Source organism: Mesoplodon bidens (assembly GCF_964165515.1).
Source record: "Mesoplodon bidens genome assembly, chromosome: 2".
Taxonomy (NCBI): Eukaryota; Metazoa; Chordata; class Mammalia; order Artiodactyla; family Ziphiidae; genus Mesoplodon; species Mesoplodon bidens.
The window spans coordinates 129,385,277-129,405,515 of record NC_138177.1 but is presented as its reverse complement, the minus strand read 5'-3'; the positions used below and the strand labels follow the sequence as shown (position 1 = coordinate 129,405,515).

Genomic DNA, 20,239 nt, shown 5'->3' with positions numbered 1-20,239 from the left:
CCATGACAGGCCGAGGGAGAGCAACTTCAGAAGAAAGGAAAAAGCTTCATATTTTAAGACCTTTCACAACACTTTTTCCTGCTTTTTGAAAAGGGACTATGCATTTCATTTTGCACTGGACCCTGCGAATTACGGAACTGATCCTGACTATAAAACCCCTTGTTGAATATGCAGTTCTTCTATCTCCCTTCCTATTCCTCTCCCCACACATACCAGGTTTGGGGGTTACTTTTACTGCCGTTAATAATTATACTCCTGTGTGCTGATCACCTACTAAGAACTGGTTACCATACTTTCTATACTTTTTTTCATTGAACCCCTTTATAACTTTATAAGATAAATATTCTTCTCCTTATTTTAAGATGTGGGAAATGGAGGTCCAGGATCACACAGTAAGTGGTAGGAGAGAAAGTCAAAATGCCTGAGTCTCAATCCAAAGCTGATGCTCTTTTCACAGTGCTACAGATGTATCCTCAGCCTCTAGATAGCCAAGTATCAATATTTTCAGGCTGCTTGGGCCGGCACTGTGGTTTCCATTCCTCTGAGTATTTACTGAGTATCTACTAGGTACCAAGCACCGGATCTTGTGTTAGAGCTACAAAGTTCTAGTGCGGAAGCCAGTTTGAGCTGCACTGGTCCTTTCCTTTGGCAGTACCAGTAAGTAGCTGGGGTTTGATGCTCCCATCCTTAGCCCACTCTGACATCTGTGCCTCCTGCCTCAGTTACTGTGATAAGAAGGCTCTAAAATGGCACATAAAGAAAGGTTTGACCATGGATTAAGAATCTGGGAAGAGACAAGTTTTCATTAACTTCAAATTTTAACTTTTTACCTAAAAATTATTGTGGCTGACCAGAATCAGAGAGGGCAGTGAAATAAGTTCCTGCCATATCCACTGGCCAGTTACTGGCATCTCACTATTGTCCCAACTCTAGGAGCATGCGTGTGTTCATTCTGTGTAATAGACAAGGAATGAGTTGTGGCAATGGCACTTAACTGGAAGATCATTGAAGAGTTCTCCTTCTTCAGTGCTTCACTGCTATAATTACCATATTTTCTTTGTGGGTGGAGATCAGATCCCTTTTCTCCTCTTCCGGGAGGAGAAGTGTAATATATCATCTCGCAGTCAGTTCAAAATGCTCCAAGTAAGTTACTTACTCCCCACCACCATGGTGAATGTCTGATCTTGAGCACCACAGGTTGTGATATGGAAGACACCAGGGTCGTGAAGCACGAGTAACTGGGAAGTGGTTGGACTTTTTCTTTTATGAGAGGCCAGGAGGGAGAACGGGAGGATTCTGTCACTTCAGGAAAAGCTTCCTTGGATGAAGCACTCTTCTGGAAGGGCATAGAGGCAAGGGGGTGTTTCAGACTCACAAGAGAGTCAGTGAGGAGATTCTTCGTGTTGAAGCAGCATGGCAAAACTGAGGAAGAAAGGAGGGAAGGTATGTGCAAGTCTGGCTTGAAATGAGTTTCACTAAAAACACTTCAATTCTTGTCTGCACATTTTTGAGGCGTGTGAAAAGAAAAATGGGGGAAGTCACCTTCAGTGGTTTTGTGGCTTTTTAAGTATGACATACAGGATGTTGAACTTTAACCCCTGCTTATCCTGAAGGGTAGGCATATGTGGGGGATGAACAAGACACCTATTCTTTGAAATGTGCATCGGTGTCAAGTGGCTCCTTGTCACTTGGAATCTCTCTTCTGTTTATTCCCTTTTCTGCTTAAGTGTGAGTGCCACGCACATAAAAGTATTCAAATAATAATAAAAAAGCTATGTCATCTCCCTAGGACTTCTTCATGAACATATGAAAAATGTATTCTAAATATGACAGGAATGTGTGAGTCTTTTTCTTATAATAGAATTTCATGTGAGATTTTTAATTTTATTAGCGCCTATTGTGTGCTTGCATTCCAGAAAGCTTGGTAGAGTTAATGGATGGTGTTCCCTTCAAAAATCAGTCATGTATGCAGGAGAGTCTGACTGGTTTTTATAACTGTCTGTAGCATCATTGGTTCATCTAGCATTTATAAAATTAATTTCAGTGTTTATTAACATAGGGTTCTTAAGTCAATAATCTTAAGTATTAGCTTAGACTCACGAAATTTTGGGTATGAAATGACGTATTGTGAACACTTAAAAAGAGTTTCATTACCCAGCAAAAATATGATCTTAAAAGCAATAATTTTTGAATGGGCCACTGAGACATATTTACAGAAAGTCTGGATTCCTACAGTGACAAATCCGAGGCCCTGGCTTTAATCAGAAAATCTGCAGTGTTCACATCTGGCTCCACCTGAAAGTCTGGTTCAGAATTTCCCTGTGATCCTGGCAGTTGCAGAAGAGAAGTTTTAGCTTTGTTTAGTATAACAAGAACTGCCCAACTCCCCAGCCAATAAATGTGTTCATGTAAAACTCCAGACAGTTTCTCTGAGACTGCACTCTTATCAGGGAGACCTCATTTTGCCTCTACTTAAAAGGGAGACTCGCAAGAGAGGGAGACTTGTGCTGGTCAGTGTTTGTTGAATTGAAAGTTATTCCAACATTTGCACATTCCCCAGAATGAATGACTGCTTAGCCTTCCAACAACGTAACTGTCAGTTTCCCCCTCCAGTTTTCGATTGTACGTTTCATTTAGAAGAAAAGCCAAATGAGAAAATGCTTTCCTCATTTCTCCTCTAGACTGCAAACACTCAGAAATGACATCACGCACCCTAAAGAGCCCCAAGATGACGAAGGCAGAGAGAGCCTGAGAAAACTGACTGCTTCTGCCTTGAGTTTTAGGACTCATGTATGCAGATGAGCTTTTAAGAGCCGGTTCCCCGCCTTCTTCCTCAGAGGAAGTTTCTTGGTAGATCGCAGACACCTCATCCAGCCTGGGGGCGGGGGGTGAAAACTTGGCACGAGCCATCCCGGGCAGAGCACCACGGTGATTTGTTCTCCTGGTGGAGAGAGCTGGAAGGAAGGAGTCGGCGTGCAAATAATGAAGGAGCACGGGGCCACCTTCAGTAGCGCCGGGATCAGCGGCGGCAGCGGTGACTCGGCTATGGACAGCCTGCAGCAGCTCCAGCCTAACTACATGTCTGTGTGTTTGTTTGCAGAAGAATCTTATCAAAAATTAGCAATGGAAACGCTGGAGGAATTGGACTGGTGCTTAGACCAGCTAGAGACCATACAGACCTACCGCTCTGTCAGCGAGATGGCGTCTAACAAGGTAAGAGATGACAGTTTTATTCATTAAAGTGTGACCGCGCGGGGAGCTCCGGGCTGCCCTGGCCTCCGCCAGCAGCAGAGGTGCATGGGGACGCCACTGTCAGCTTTGTTGATATGCCTCCGATGATTCTGTTCCAAAGTGCTCCACTTTGCTTGCGTCGTGATGCTACAGCAAAAGTTTAAATTCCTCAGCAGGCTTTAATTCCGAGAACTTCTTTCTTATTGATGCCGTGCGGAATGTGTTTAAGGTGAGGGGTGTTTATGAAGTGTACCAATCACCATACAAGTGAAAATGCTTTTTTATTGTTTTGTAAATAGTTAGCAGGAAGATAAAATCTGAATGAATCCATAGGGTAAAATGTTGCGTTGCAATCAGGTGTTACATATGTGTGTCTGAACAAGAAAATAATGTGATTTCTGTATATCGATGGTGAGAATGGTTTGCCCTGAAGTTTCATAAATTCTGAAATTCTCCTCAGAAGGGTGTTCTGATATTCTCCAACATTTCTTTTGTGATGTTGGTATGACCTAAGATTAAAAAAAGAAACAATATACTTTGCCTCCAAAAAAGAAAGTTATTTTTTTAAAGTTTGCTGCTTTGCAAAGTGGAATCATATGAAATGAAGTTCCACTCACACTGCAAAGAAATGATTTTATGTACCGTGCCCAGGCAAAACTTAGTGTTGAAGAGCTTTAATTATCTACCATTATATCATTTGTTTAAGTAACACCTGGATTTAGAGTGCTAATTTATGTAGTGAGAGTTGTTGCTTTTTGTTTGTATTTTTCTCTTGGAGACTGTTAATTTTATATCTATCTATCTATCTATCTATCTATCATCTATCTATCTATATGCACATATATGTGTGTCTGTGTATGTATTATTTTAATTGAAAGCCTTAACACTGCACCCTCATAAATACACATTTCAAAATCCCAATCATCCTAGCCTGAGGTATTATCTTATTGTCTTAAGGTTCTGGGGCTGGGAAGAGATTTTGCTCCACACCTGCCAACACCTGCTCCACACCTTTCCAGCCCTGCATGTGTGTTCCTCCTCCCTTTTTCCTGGGGTTAAAAGTATCACCTTCCCTTCAAGACTTGCTGGCTCCTGCTCAGAGGATCTAAGTAGAGGAAGCATCATGTCCTGAAGGTTGGCGGGGTACGGGGTTGTGGTATAGAGAGATTTTTCTTACTCTTGTTTATTGGTTAATGAAAGGGCAAAAAAAAAAATAAGCCTCTCTCAAATTTTAGTTCAGATTCAAATTGGAAAAAAAAAAGTTTGAGGTTTAACTATTGACTGACTTTTCTCTGAAGTTGTCAATTGAAGCTAAATTCTGGGTTTTTCCAGGCTGTTGTAAATCTCAACCAGCTGCTTCCCCATGAGGAGGGCGTAACTACATAACTTCTCCAAACCACACTGGAGTTCATGTAGGAGGATTTTCACACAGGCTTTAGACTCCTGTGAAACATTCACAGATACTCTGTTCTTTGCATTTTGTGATCATTGATACACATGCAAGATGTAGATCTGGTATTTAGGGGTAGTTTTTTAGCAGGTTTCACCATAAAGGACACCCTGAACTTTCTTCTGGAGTCACTAAGATAAAGTGGGCAACTTTCTCCCATCTGGAGAGAAAGATTACTCATTGAGAAACTGCAAATTGCCATTAGTTTTCATTTCGACTGTTGATGCCTTGTAGATTCTAACCAGGTTTGTGTCTGGACTGCTGAAATTAGACATTGTCTGTCTTGCAGATTTATTACAAATAATCTCACATTCAGTGTATAGTTGATGAGGCTCTGACACCAGGGACTGTGTAGGACCTAGTGAGAATTCCAATCGCTTCAGGCTTCCGCTCCTCCTTTATGGTGTCCTGTGCAGGAAGCAATGAAAGTTGAATAGAGCTAACCCTAAAGAAAGGGCTAAACCTTAATGCTGACACAGTTAGCTTAAGTAGAAGGCTTGCAGCTTCACCTATTTCTAGAGCTACAGTGGAGAGGTTGTAGGGCAAAGCAATTACCCAGTGGATGAATAATGCCCAGATGACAGCTGAAGTCAGTTTCAATTTTTAAAAAGATCTCTCTCTCTTTACTTAGCTCTCTTTTTACCTACTCCCAATCTTGAAGTCTTGATTATCCAGATAATCATCTCAGGGTTAATCCATGGCACATATGATAAAATATAATGTGAATATTATTGTGGCCACCAAAAAGAAATTGATCTATACCAGTTTAGGGGGAACTGAATTATCTGTGGTAAAACTAAAATTCACATTTGATTTTAAATATCCTCAAAATAATTTGAGTGTTCCATCTGAGCTGCTGTTTAAAAATATCATCATCGTCATCATCGTCATTATCATCATTACTGTGTAGTCTTTTTCGATCATCTTCTGCTTACTCTCACTGAACACAGGAGCTGTGGCAAATCTCTGAGTTACAGACTTGGAAGTAAGTGTGAAGATGTTCTATACAGGAAGTTTGTGAAAAGCATGGGCTTTGGAGTCCACAGATCATGGTTCAGATCCTGTTTCTATCATTTACTAGCTACTTGACCTTGGCCAACTTACTTAGCTGCTCTAAGACTCAACTTTCTCATCTGTAAAACAGGGATGAATGTGGTCCCTACCTTACTGGGGTTGCTGTGAAGATTGAGATAATGCGTTCTAAAGCACTCAGCAAGGCCCCTGATGTGTAGCAAAAGTTCAATGAGTGATAACTTATTAATAGCATCTGCTACATCTTTGCACAAAACTATCTGTCTCTAGTTCTGATCAGCTAAGTGACTGCTGAGTTTTGTTTGCAGCCTCTGAACTTGCATGAGAGTGGTGATGGGAGAGCCTGTGTTTTGCTTAGGGGTTTGGAGATTACATGTATGCCAGTCTACATGCAAATGGTAGAACGTCGACTGTGTCTAGTAGAGGAAAACAAGTAGTCTTTATATTCACTTCATCGGGGTAGGGATGGATTTGTTTGTTGCTTTTTCTTAACCCTTTTGAAGAAAACCGTGACTCAAAGATTGCAACCATCCCAAGTGTGCTTCAGAGCCCAGAGAGTAAGATGAGGAACTGTTTCTGTGACTTACAAAAACATAGTCTTTTCCTTGGCTCAAATTTCCCTCATTCCTTAATGCTGGCCACAGGCCAAATAGAATTCCAGAATTACAGAGAAAGATGCAGCCAGGTGGGTCAGGATTGTAGATTATTTTTCCCCAAGAATTACAACAAGATGGAATAAATTAAGTAGGAGTTTTACAGGGCAACGATATTGTCTTTCAAGATGAAAAGGATGTCTAGTGAACCTTCTGCCAGAAGCTAGACGCGTGAGAGCTGTTTTCTGTAATCACAGATTGCCTTCTTAGATTTGTTCATTAATTTTTTGTTTCAACTTTTATCACCTCCTGAATTAGAAGAATTGTCTTACACTTCAGCGAAATGCATCAGAGCATGAGTTCCTCAGTGGCAAAACAGTCAGATGTTTTGAAAACAGGATGCTTTGGCTGCGCATTATAAAAAGAGGAACGGAAAGAGAAACAGTATAGAAAGGAAGAAAGCAAATAGCCTCAGCAGGGTCCCCAGCCCAACAGCGGCATAAACACTGACCTATCTTCCTGACCTTCACTGTAGCTCAGTTCCTGACCTCGTGTCACCAAAGCCAACCGACGTCATTGGAGGAGGAGAGGAGGAATGGCGCAGCTGCTGTGAGGGTGACTAGAATTTCCTGTCTCCTTCCTGACAGACGCAGGCAGAAAAGTACAGAGTTACAACAACAGTGGCTGAGGAAGGACCGACACAGAACAATCCCAGTGAGGTGGCGTTGTGACTGAGGGCAAAGAGGGAGCTTTGACTGAGAAACAGTGTCTCTGGCCTAAAATTTTCAGGTGAAAAATGTCAAAGGGGTTATTCGTACCCGGCATGTTGAATGTCTTTCAAAAGATGTAATACCCAGGGGCTTTCCTGGTGGCGCAGTGGTTGAGAGTCCGCCTGCCGATGCAGGAGACACGGGTGCATGCCCCGGTCCGGGAGGATCCCGCATGCCGCGGAGCGGCTGGGCCCGTGAGCCATGGCTTCTGAGCACAGGGTCCGTAGCCTGTGCTCCACAACGGGAGAGACCACAACAGTGAGAGGCCCGCGTACCGAAAAAAAAAAAAAAGATGTAATACCCAGTAAGGAGCTATCTTCAAGCAGCTGTTCACTGACCTAACTTTCCCCCCAAAGTCCCCCACTACACTTTTCTTTCTCAACTAGCTTTGCCCTGGGACTATTTTATGTGTAGTACAAAGGTTTGGGCCTTATCGATGAAAATGGATGTTCTATTGTTGAGAAGAGCAGTCCTGAATAATATCAGTACTCTCTTGAGAATGGAGCACCAGGACCCAGCATTTCAGTAAATGTTTGCTAAGGAAGGCTATAAGATGGGAACGGGAGAGAGACGGACCGTTTTCTCTAAAGGGCATCAGAAAGTCCGCTACAGATACCATGACAGGGGAAATGAGTCCTCTCAGCTCTACAGGTTTATTTTTCCAATTCTTCAGGTGTAGCCTTACTAGAGTACCAAACGTGAAGCCAACTAATTGCCTGTGCTCTTGGGTGGGAGGGAATTAAGTCATCGAATTCTACCAGCCTGGAGCCTCCTGGGACCCAAGCTGCATGTCACTGGAATGTGACCATGACAGGTTGATTCCCTTACAGTTAGTGAGTCATTCTCTATCCAATTGTATAATTTGTAAGGATGGGAAATGTTGGATCCAGCAGAACTGAAAGGAAATAGATCTTATTGATCAATGGATTCATCTTAGAACCCTGTTGGGAAGATGATAGACAGGTAACCAATTATTGAAATGGATTAATTCCACTTTGGCGCAAAATTGAATGACGTGATTAGAGCAGTGCCCCCCATGGGGCAGAAGGACCCCTCTTCCTGGGCACTGTGCTTATAGAGAGCCTAGCCTAGTCTGCATGCAGCTGTATCCTGCTCCAGGATGTGGGGAGGCTGCTGGGTCGAGGGAGCATCTGTGCTCCCCCTTTCATACTGCGTCCACCCTCACACTGTCTGCTCAAATGGCTTGGAACTCACTTCCAGGGCCTATGCAGGCCTCTTTCCTGGGTGTGCTGCAGGAAAGCATACCTTAAGCCCAAGGAGTAGCCAAGAGGCAGCAATTTGGCTTGAGACAGTAGTGTGGGAGAAGCTTGGACATGCAGGCTGTCTAAGCAGAGGGTGTACTTATGGGACCCACATACAAGGTCCCTGTTGGTGCTAGGACATGGGGAAAGAATAGGGCAGGGTGTGGTCCACGAACTAGATCCCCCTGCACTACCATATCCAAGGTGTTCAAGTTTTCTAAATTCAATCTGGCCTTCCATAGGAAGGGATGTCTGTCAAAGTAGGAGTATTGGAGGTAGCTCAATTTATATCCTTATACGATTAGACTTATGATATGTGGCTCCACAAATGTTGGAGGTGACCTCGGATTAGAGGGCAGAATAGAATAAAAATCAGTTCTGATGGCCAAGAGGGGGAATCATACAGTGTTTTGATCCAATTTTTCTTTCTCTACTGCTCAGATATGTATGGTACTAGAGACAGCAAAGTGGAAAGAGCCTGGGAATAAGCCATGAGTTTGAGTTCTAGCTCTGCCTTTATTGAGGTGTTTTATCTTAAACAATTAAATCATTTTGAATCTTTGCCTTTTCTTAACTACAAAAAACAAACAAACAAAAAAAAACTGTTGGAGAGGACTGTCTCCATGGTCTACTTCAGCTCTTGTATTTATCGATAGAACAAAAATAGTGAACAACCAATCTATTTTTGCAGGTGTATACTTTGTGTGCAGATATTGTGCTAAGCTCCTGATCTACATTCTGTCATTAATACTCACAGAAACTCCTTGGATAGGTACTATTATTATCCCCATTTTACAGATGAGTAGAGTGTGGCTTAGAGAGTTGAAATAAATTGCCTAAGGTAAAGATGAGAGCCAGGATTCATACCCAGGGCCATCTGACTCACCATCAGTGACCCCAATGGGACAGATAAATATAGAAATAAAGAGATAGTTAATCATTCTTATAAGGGAATTTTGTTGTGATTTCTGGGAAGTCTTATTCTTCTAACTCTGGCTATCACCAATGGGTAGGTCTGGTTCAGAATCCTAATCTGCAATTACCATATTCTGGGCCTCTAGATTGGCCATTAATAACCTCCAGCTCAGTCTTTGTGGCTGGGAAGCAGTGTCCATTAACATAGAAGAGGGGGAAGAATAACCATAGTTATAGAAAATGGTTCTAAAGCATCCATAAAACTGTAAATAATGATATTAAACTAATCCACTGTATCAGTTTGCTAAATTCAAGATCTATTTTTTCCCCAAAGTCTTCTCTAACATGACCTAAAATAAGATAGTAAGTTTTGTTTAAAGGACTTTAGCCTACCCTCTAATTTCCCTTTTACCTACCCCCCCAACCCCCAAAATAAAAAGAAAACAGAGAGAGGCTGTTCCTGTTATTTTTTCATTTTATTATGATTAAAATAATTGCGGCAATTTCATCATATACTATGTCCTTTCCAATGCATGCACTATGACCATAAAACAGAGGAGCGATGTTTCTGTAGCAGTAGTCAATATAGGGAAATTTCCTAGAAGTAACATGGAGACTGTCTCCCTTAGATTTGTCTTCATGCAGAGATGAAATAGAAAATTAAGTTGTTTATTCTTTATCCAGCATTATTTCAGTTACTCTTTCTGACAAAATAGAGTTGTATTATTGAGTGTAAGTCAGTATTCCACATTCTATTCTTATCAAAACCTAAATTGAAGATTTTGAAATTTGTTTAGTGCTTTGTAGTAAATTTGATCTGTAATCTGTTTTGCTTAATTGAAATACTTTTGCATTGGTATTTACAGAACCATTTTCTCCACTGAATTCTAATCGATTTAGCCCACTTAACTCACTTGAAAGTACCCAAGTGAACAAATCTCTAAAAAACAAGAAGGAATGAAGTGAAGGAACATTACCGTTGATTGGTGCACCTCTGGCTAGCTGATAAGAGCTGATAGTCTCAAAATAGAATAAATAAGTCATTTTAATGGGAGCCTTTCTCTCCACATTAAAAAAATCAGGTAATTATGTTTAGAGTGCAAGTATAAATCTAGAACACTAGTTTTGAAAAATAGAATTACACTATGTCAATGGAATAAAAGTTTGTTTTACATCTTTTTATACTTCTTTCTCATTGTTTTTTTTCTTTTAGAGTATGCCCCAGTCTAGAAGCCTCCCCAGATCCATGCCATTGTTATCTATGAAAGAAAAGGCCAAGGGTGGAGCTTGTTCTTGTGCTATTCTTCCAGCACATCTTACTTCTAAGTAAATGTGTGCTCAGCAAGTAGAGATAGCTCAGATCTGGAAGCCAGGACTTACCAAACCAGAAGATACCAGGGCAAACTTGTGTCACGGTCAATAGATTTCACACTCTAGAAGGCTCTGTGCCAGTTGTCACTGTGCATCTCTGCACATCCCTCCACTTTAGCATTTTTCAGGGATCTGCCAACCCCTCTCTGTCTTGCCCAGTTGTACGTGATGTTTCCCTCAACTGGTGCCAAACTGTTTAGTCTCTTGGATATTTTACTGTAACTTCCTTTGTTTGATTTACTTTAAAGTAGCCAAGTGTTTCCACAAAGAAAGGACTGTTAAGTTATTTAGAAATGAAGAAGACAGTAAAACTCCTGTTTCTTTTGTTTCTGTTGTGGGAAGTCACTGATAATCTTTTTCTCTTTAAAAAGTGCCTGATACTTTTTTCTCTTTATGGAGTAGAGTTTAAAAGCTATAAATCATGCAATTCTGCTCATGAGTCACATGTTTCTTCAGCTAATTACTTGCCATTTAAAAACCTTCAGAGATTGAAGTTTAGTGAACTTATTGAAAAGAAAATTCATCTTCATGGCTCAATTTCATCTCTTTTTTCTTTCTTTAGCTATTCAGAATATGGTCATCTTAAAGATAGTCATTTTAAAACTCTAAATGGCCCAGTTCCCTTTATTCTTTGCTAAAGCATAGTGCATAATGTTATAACCCTCAGCAAATTATAAAAATGAAATTTGAGTACAGATACCAGAAGGTAAAAGTGACTTATCCAGTTTTAAAAATGTGCATTTAAGGGCTTCTCTGGTGGCTCAGTGGTTGGGAGTCCGCCTGCCAATGCAGGGGACACGGGTTGGTGCCCCAGTCCGGGAAGATCCCACATGCCGCGGAGCGGCTGGGCCCGTGAGCCATGGCCCCTGAGCCTGCGCGTCTGGAGCCTGTGCTCTGCAACGGGAGAGGCCACAGCAGTGAGAGGCCCGCCTACGGCAAAAAAAAAAAAAAAATTGCATTTAAGACAAGAGGTCTTGGCATTTTATATTTGAAAATTTTGAACAGTTATTTTGAAAAGAAAACAGTAAGAAGGGCTGTCATCATTAAATAAAAATATCTGTCCAACTCAACCACATAGGCTGTGTGCTAAAGCTAATCAAATGGGGCAAAGTAGAGTGATAATTTGGCATCTATCTAATGTCTTTGGTCAGTATGGATGGTAAAAGTTGATAAACCTAACCAAAAGAGACCTGAATGTATTCTTTCTAGCTATAGTCTTATGCGGTTGCATTAGACAAAATTCCAGAACTTTGAGCCCATAAGGGAGCCATAGTATTACCTATTTTAAGACTTCGTTTTATAGATGAGGATTATAAAAACTGAGGGTTAAATATCTAATATGCTCCAAAGATCTTTGTAAAATATAAAAAAGCAATCTAAATGAAAAGTAATTTTATTATGACATGACTTCTCCAGAGTCATCAGGTTAATTAGTGGAAGATTAAGGTACTAAAATCCAGCTTGCTCTTCATCTTCAGCAAAAAGCTGATTAAGCTTAAGAAAGACGTGGGACATTCCCTCTTTAGCTTGCATTGATTTTTAACCTTCTCATTACTCTTCATGAATAAAAGCTCTACATGTCTTAATCATTTCAAGTAAAGAGAACTAAGTTAGTATTCCTGAAAATTTTGTGATCAAAATCTAGCAGGAAATAGTTGGAACAAGTTACTTTAAATGTCCCTGGCATTGGTTGTTTTGTTTTTCTTCTCTTTGCTTTTTGTTGTTTCAATTTCTGAATAAATACACATATTAATGTATCTGAATTAATACATATTAATATAAGACATATATATACATACATATATCATCAGATAAAAAATCTCATTAAGGCAACCAGGATTAACATTTTCATCCGCACATAATTGAAATGCTACCCTACAGATAATTTATTTCCAACTTTTTCAGTTAACATAATAGCCTATTTCTTCATTCTTTTCTTAGGTTAGATTTCCATAAATGGAATTAATGGATTAAAAGACAACATTTTTAAGGCTTTGATACTTATTTGCTGATTCTTGAGTTGTGTTATCAACATCTTGGTGGAGTTGGGTTCAACAGTGTGGGCAGCTACACATTTAGAAATAATATTGATGTAATTAATGCCTTGTCAACATTTTAAATCAAATAAACCTCATTTACAGTAGATAGAGATACATTTTGATGTGTTTAGGTAGCTCAAGATGAGTTTTGATGTTTAACTCAGATGTCTGAGTTATTAAGCACATGTTGCGAATATCTTGCCATAAAACATTGACAAACTTTAAACTATTAACCTAACTACTTAAAATGAGCAGATGCAGGAAAAAATAAAGGGAAAATGACTTGGGAAGAACGGATCATCTCGTTTATAGTAGTCCCTCCCCCTTATCTGTGGTTTTGCTTTCCACCATTTCAGTAACCCGTGGTCAACTGCAGTCCAAAAATATTTAATGGAAAATTCCAGAAGTAAACAATTTCTAAGTTTTAAATTGCGCGCTGTTCTGATTAGTGTGATGAAATCACACACCATCCCACTTCACCCACCCGGAGGCACGTGATTCACCTCTTTGTCCAGCATATCCTGCCCAATAGTCACTTAGTAGGCAACGGGGTTATCAGATCAACTGTCCTGGTATCTCAGTGCTTGTGTTCAAGTGACCCTTACTTTACATTTTACATAACAATGGCCCCAAAGCAGTAGAGTAGTGCTGCTGGCCATTCAGATATGCCAAAGAGAAGTTATAAAGTGCTTCCTTTAAGTGAAAAGGTAAAAGTTCTTAACTTAATAAGGAAAGAAAAAAATCATATGCTGAGGTTGCTAAGATCTATGCTAAGAATAAATCTTCTATTGGTGAAATTGTGAAAAAGAAAAAAGAAATTTGTGCCAGTTTTGTGCCTCAAGCTGCAAAAGTCATGGCCACACTGTGTGATAAGTACTTAATTGAGATGGAAAAAGCATTAAATTTGTACAATAAGATATTTCGAGAGAGAGGCCACATTCCTGTAACTTTTATTACAGTATATTGTTATAATTGTTCTATTTTAGTATTCGTTATTTTTGTTAATCTCTTACTGTGCCTAATTTGTAAATTAAACTTTATCATAGGTCTGAATGTATAGGAAAAAACATTGTATATATAGAGTGCAGTGCTATCTTCAGTTTCATGCATCCACTGGGGGTGGAACATATCCTCCACCAATAAAAAGGGACTAGTGGATAATGTTTATTAAGGGAAATCATTCCATGCCAAACTATCCTTGATAGTCTAACTTTAGCTCTTTTGCTATTTACCCATTGCTAATCATTACTTATTTTATCAAGTAGGACAAAGTTAGAAATTTTCTTAGCATATAATGTAGGAAATGAAAAGAAAATTTTCAACTCCTGGATGGATAAGAAAACTTAGTTTTTTAGCCATTATGATACGATACAGAAGACTTGATTTTAAAAGTTAAAATATGTAAAAGGAGATTTCACTGCTGAGGGTGAAAGGGGGGAAGAGGAGATTATTTAATAACCAGGATAATCAGCTGAGTATAGGAAAAGAACTGACAGAGTTGAAAAAAAAGACTAAAATTTTAGTAGCTCTGGTTGTTCCCAACAGTGGACTTCCAACTTCCTCTCTACCCTCGATATCAGAAGATCTATTGAAAACAAGGAAGAGTTTTATTATAACCTGAGAATGAAGAAATGTTGGCTCTACCCCTCTCTTGGTATCCTGTTGCCTAGAAAACCTCCCTTTGGCTCAAATACATCATCAGGCCCTGTACTATGAACCTACTTCTGGTCTGCTAGACTTCTTGGCTTTCTTTTTATGAAACTCTGTCTTAGCTACCCTGACTTGGATCAGATTTTCATAGACCATCCTCTTAGCTATCTTACTGGTTAATCTCATAGCTAACGTTTTCATTATCTGGGGTTTTATTTATGTCTGATCCAGTTTGCAAGCTCTTGAGCCCTGAAATTCTGCTTTGCATTTTTGAGGCTCCACATTTGCTTATAGTGGTAGTCGGGCTAAAAATTATCAAGGAGGCATAGCTCTACTTCTGTCTGTCAGGAGGGAAGTGAAAAGCAGATGAAGGCTTTTGTCAGTTGGTGGTAATTGATTTTGGTTTTGTTTTATTTGGAAAAGCTCTCTGCAGTTCTACTTGGTCATTTAGGAAATTTGTTCGCATTGGGAGTTTTGATAGCTTATCCTGGTTTTGACCAATGCTAGGACAGGTAATGACCTCACCGGTGGGCACAGCACTGTTTAAAGATGGAAAATTTTTTTTGCATTTTCAAAAACTTTAAATTCATGCAATATGCTTAAACTATCCAGGGGTAATGTGCATTTCCAGTATCCTTTTGCACACCCATTTGCCTGTGAGAAGCTAGAGACTTTCTGATGGGTCACTAATGAGATGGACTCCAACTCCTGCTGTAGATAGCCCAGAAGGGTCAGTTTCACTGGCCAGATGTTACCCATCCACCAAGATGAAAGGGCACAGTGCCCTCCCTGCCTTAGTCCCTGTCCATTGTGATCACTACTCCTAGCTCCATTCTGTAATTGAGTCAGAATGATTTAGCTAGATCTGCGTTTATTGATGCAATGGGTATGTTTTTCTTGGCCAGGGCCAGTACATTACTTGTGTTCTTGACAGGATGAGCTGCCACTGAATTTTTCCCTGCTGTATTTTAACACACTTAAGATCTAGTTGCACCACATTTATTTGCATCTGTTTTACCAATTGCATGGGAGCGTCCCTGATAATATCTCAACATTTATCAGTATTATTTTTTAAACACTTTAAAATCAGTATAATTTAATTTCAGTACGTTCATTTTATTTTGCTTGCAATAATTAAAAATACTCCTTTACTAATAATCTTTTTTTGTATGTTTGAGGCATTAAGGTAAGGTCATTGTTGAATGCTGCATAGTAAAATAGTAAAATTTCTAACTGAGAAAGGTCATAGATTGCTTTTCAAAAAAAGACTTTTCAGGGCCCTTGATAAATCCTAAAATAGGAGAACTTTGCCAAAATAAACAAACAAAAACATGAACCCCTGGGCAAGACTGGATTCTCTTGTTTTGAAAGTAAGATAAATATATTGAGTTAAAATGAGTAAAAAATGAGCTTTTTGGTAAAGGTAATGAAGAAGGAGGAGATACTGGTAAGAAATAATTCAGGAGAGATTTTTCTTCTTTGAACACTTTTCAAATCTAACTACATTAGCCAGGACTGCACTTTCCCAGGGACTCTGGTTCTGCCTGAGGGAACATTAATTATGGGGCAGTGTAGAGATTTTTAAGGCCCATTTCTTCACTTACAGCTTATTTGCTCTCAAAGCTTCCTGCGGTACAAAGGTAGAGCATTACATAAAGGGCCACTCTCTTTAAGTGTGTAGCTGTTTGTTATTTTTGTGTTGCCAGATCCAAGATAGCATGGTAAGGAAACCTATCTGAAGAGCCCTTTGCTCTACACACAGCACTCTCACCTATGTTATCTCATCTGATGCTCACCAAGAGGAAAGTATTATTATATCTCCATATTCAATGTGAAACCAAGCTGCAAGCTCTGTCCAAGACCCTCAGCCACTAAATCATGATGCTTAGAATCAAATCTGTTCTCTTGGCTTCAAAGTCAAATGACTTAAAAATAATAATTAAAAGGAAAACCAAAAGATTAATAGGATGTATGTTTACATTTTTATAAAAGAACAACAGCAGGAAAAACTAATATTTTTTATCAGGATGTTACCTTTGAAATGCAGTGGTTAATGATTGGAAGAGAGCAAAATGGACTTTTTTTGCTGGTAATATTCTCCTTTCCCACCTGAGTGCTTGTTAAATAAGTATGGTCATTTTGTACACTATTTTGTGTATATTTTGCACACCAATAAAAGTTTCAAAAATAATGATAATAATTAAAAAGAAATCCACAGGGTAATTTATTATATTCTTCTATGACTTGCCAACAAAACATATAATCATAGAATTTTGAAGCTAGAGCTCGACCTTCTTATTTTTCAGACCTCAGCTTAGATGTTATGTCTTTGGAGAGGTCTTCTCTAATTATCCTAAGTCAGTAGCTTATTTGTTTTACAATTTGCTGTCACAATTTATGATTTTTGACTTTTTTTGTTGTTTTTGCTGTAGAACTTGGTTTTTACTAATCTCCTCCCTTTGACTGTAAGGTTATTGGTGACATGAATTGTGTCTACCTTGTTCATTATTGTAGTTCTGGCGTTTAGAATAGCTCTAGGCATTCAAATAGATATTTGTTGGATCATGTGCATGATGGCTCAGAAACTTAATTTATTGAGGACCAACTATATTGTTAGTGGCAAATCTATTAGAACCCAAGAATCCTGTTTCCTGTTGCACTGTACCATGCTACACATAGGTGCTTCCCATGACCAATTCTAGTTTTTCTAATTGTTAGCTTTGATGAGAAATTCCCATCTGGTTCAGAGTGGCTCTTCAAAGTACCCTCAGAAGCAGCAAAAGCTTGCACCAGAGCCTTCCCCAAATGCAATCAGATAACAGAGAATGAAGTCTTGGGGACAAATGTTCTTTCCTTGTGAGCAGAAATATGAAGCACATTTTTGTTGTTGTTTGGTTCGACATTGGGGTATTCAGCTTACCTTTCTCTTGAAAAGTCTGCATCCTGTGGACAAGAATCTAAGCTCTACAGAGACTGACAATAGCCACTGCACACTCAGCTGGGAGCATATCTGTGAATACATGTTGTGTCTAAAACTCAGCCATTTGCCATATCTGTTGTGTCTGGGGCATAGGAGCTTAGTCATTATGCCATTGTTTGGTTGTATTTTTCATTCCTGACATATTGCTGGTACTCCTCTCATCCCCACTTTGGCCACATATTCAGTTAATTCAGATATGCTGCTAGATTGACCTGAACTGTGGAAATCTGAGTAAAATACATACTTGGTACAGTTGTCCTTATGTCAGGCAATCTGTGGCCATTCATGGCTTCTGGTTAATACATAAAGAGTTCTGAAGTCTCTTAATTTGAGGAAATTGGCTAAGTTATGAAATCATGAAAGGCTAGATTTGAAACAGCTGAACATCTCCAAAATAAACTTTTTAAAGGTATGGCTTTAACACAAGGCCATTTTGAGTTACGGCTTTATCTGACAGGTTTCATCTATCTTTCTGGCAATTCTGGTTTACACTCCTTAGACTGATGAATAATCTAAATGTCAACCAGCGAGCCAGAACTTCTATGAGTAACTTGTGTCACGTAATCTATATGACATAGCACTGCATCACACCTGTAGCAGCATATCAGGGGAATTCTCCAGTTAATTTCTTGTCAACAATGAAAAGAAAAGAGTTTAGGTGCTAAAGAGCCAATGAAAACCTCCACCCAGATGCAAACCAAGTGAAAAAGGTGCCAAGAGCTCAGATTCTTTGAAAATTTAGAGAAAAACACAGTTTTAAGTACAACTTCTACAGCAGTCTCAGACACCTTACCAACCACTGTATATATATTGTTTCTAACCTTCCCATTTTAAAGATAGAAAAACTTAGTCTCCAAGAAACTCAACAACTTGCCAAGTTTCTCAGTCTAAGTTACAATACAGGACTTTATTTTCAGACCCAGTTGTATACTCAGCTGATCCTATGTCATGTTATTATGATGTTGGGTCTGCTGTTAGAGTCTTATTTATGCTGTTAGACCCCACTGGTAAGGCCATCCTGTAGTCAGAACCCCTTCTACTTCATGTATAACCTATGCATCTAACTCTGAAACTACTTTTATAAGTAGTTTCATGCACCCAACAAACCTGTACATCTGGGGGTGCACTGTTCTGCAAAGCATCCATCCATCTCTTCTAAACTTTGGTAGCTAATAATAGGAAAAACAAAATGCAAAACAAGTATAACTGTCTTTTTTGAGGATAAAATTACTTAAGACTACTGTATTCATCCTATATGATTTAAAAATATGTTCAAATCTCTAACCTATGGTAGATTCTTCTCAATTTGCAAGGACGTATTCTAGCGTAGGGATTACCAAAATACCAACAGATAACATATATTTATTCAGGGAAGAAAAGAATATTTCTATGTAACCCAGGGATTTTCTTTATTTAGTTGATGGTCCCTAGAGTTGATCTTGAACATTTCCAGACTAAGGGGCTGTCCCAACCCTGGGAAACTGCTAATCCAGAAGCAGCAATTCCCAGGGGAGGTTTTGAAGCATCCCACTGTCTTTTATCTCAAAGGGTATGTGAAAGTTGCTAGCTGAAATCAATATAATTAATATTAAACACAAGATATGCCGCATAATGTGTTTAAAAGGGGTATAGTAGTAATCTAAAAAATCAGCTATGGTAGATTTTTATGGCTGCAAAAATATTGGAAATTTTAATAAGGCAGGATTTTAATGCAACCCAGGAGATGTTATAGGATAAAATTGGAAATCAGTTCTTAAAGAGAATCATGACCAATTTTTATGGGGTTATGAAAAGAACGTAGAATGTTTGGGGGATGATTTTCCTGTTCTGTGACATTGCTTTCAAGTTAAATATGAAGGCCTTGAAGCATAGGTCGTGTTTTCCGCTGGTCAGGAGAGGACACTAAACTGAAAGGACCGTGGGTCTGATCCATGATAAGATTTCTAATTTTAAAAATGTAACAAGTTGTAGAACCTCTGGCTATGAAATCATTCAAAAGAAACCTTAGTCTTCTGCTTTGGAATCGCATTAACGTCCCATGGCCCTGGAACTGGCTTTAGAAGCTTGAGGTTAAATATTAGCCATCGTGCACAGAAAAAGTTGTAGAAGGCTTAAATGGAAAAACAAAAGAGTAACTAAATAGTTTACCTTGATTCCTTGATTTTTCTCATTGCTACTGTGATTTTTGTCATCTGTAGAAAAATAAAGCCTCTGCTGTGTGTAATTATCAGGCCAGCATCCTCAGTCTGTCATAGTACCTTTTTTGGGGTCTGTCACTATTAACAACCATATTAAAAGGGAAAGGTCAGGTACATAAAATGAAACTGTGAAGCTTCAATAACAGTTGCAGGTGTTTTTCATCAGAAGGAAAGACTTCTGTCAAAAAGAACAAGTTTGAATATTTTAAATTATCTAAAAATATACAGTACCTCTAAACCTTACACATTATGAGTGTATGACTTTGAAATCCAGTCTCTTTAAGGGATATTTAGGACATGTAATATCTGGGACACATTTATACTAAAAAGAAACATTTGTTGTTTATCTGAAATTTAAATTTAACTGGGTATCCTGAACTTTTATTTACTAAATCTAGAAACCCTACATATGTGAAAACATATATATACTAACGCACTATATTTATAAATCATAGCTTATACATATATATACATATATATGTATATATAGTTAAAAATGCATAGTGAAAATATGTCTTTGGGTATAAATATAGTGTCTTTTGTCTATTAAATTGTGTCACTGCAGCAACTCTCAGAGTTAGGGGAATGTTAGTTCATGACAAATTTCTCTAAATATTTTTATGGGGATTACTTTGGGTCTAGGTAAAATCCATTTTTTTAGCATCCCAATAATGTGTGCCATATCTCCTCTTGAAAAGTTTCCAGAAATTCTGAGAAAAAGAGACAGCAGCAAAGAGTATAGATAGAC

The 20,239-nt window shown here is 38.9% G+C and overlaps 1 protein-coding gene across 3 annotated transcripts in view; it reads left to right on the top strand.

Moving 5' to 3' along the window:
- Nucleotides 1-2,494: 2,494 nt before the first annotated feature.
- Nucleotides 2,495-20,239, top strand: part of PDE4B (phosphodiesterase 4B) — a 42,437-nt gene continuing 24,692 nt past the window's right edge. The window contains exons 1-2 of one of the 3 annotated variants that reach the window (XM_081222864.1): nt 2,495-2,510; nt 3,101-3,213. In XM_081222864.1, coding sequence (XP_081078990.1) covers nt 3,124-3,213 — 90 coding nt within the window. In that variant the 5' untranslated portion in view covers nt 2,495-2,510; nt 3,101-3,123. The other 2 variants (XM_081222863.1, XM_081222862.1) reach the window with 2 other exon arrangements.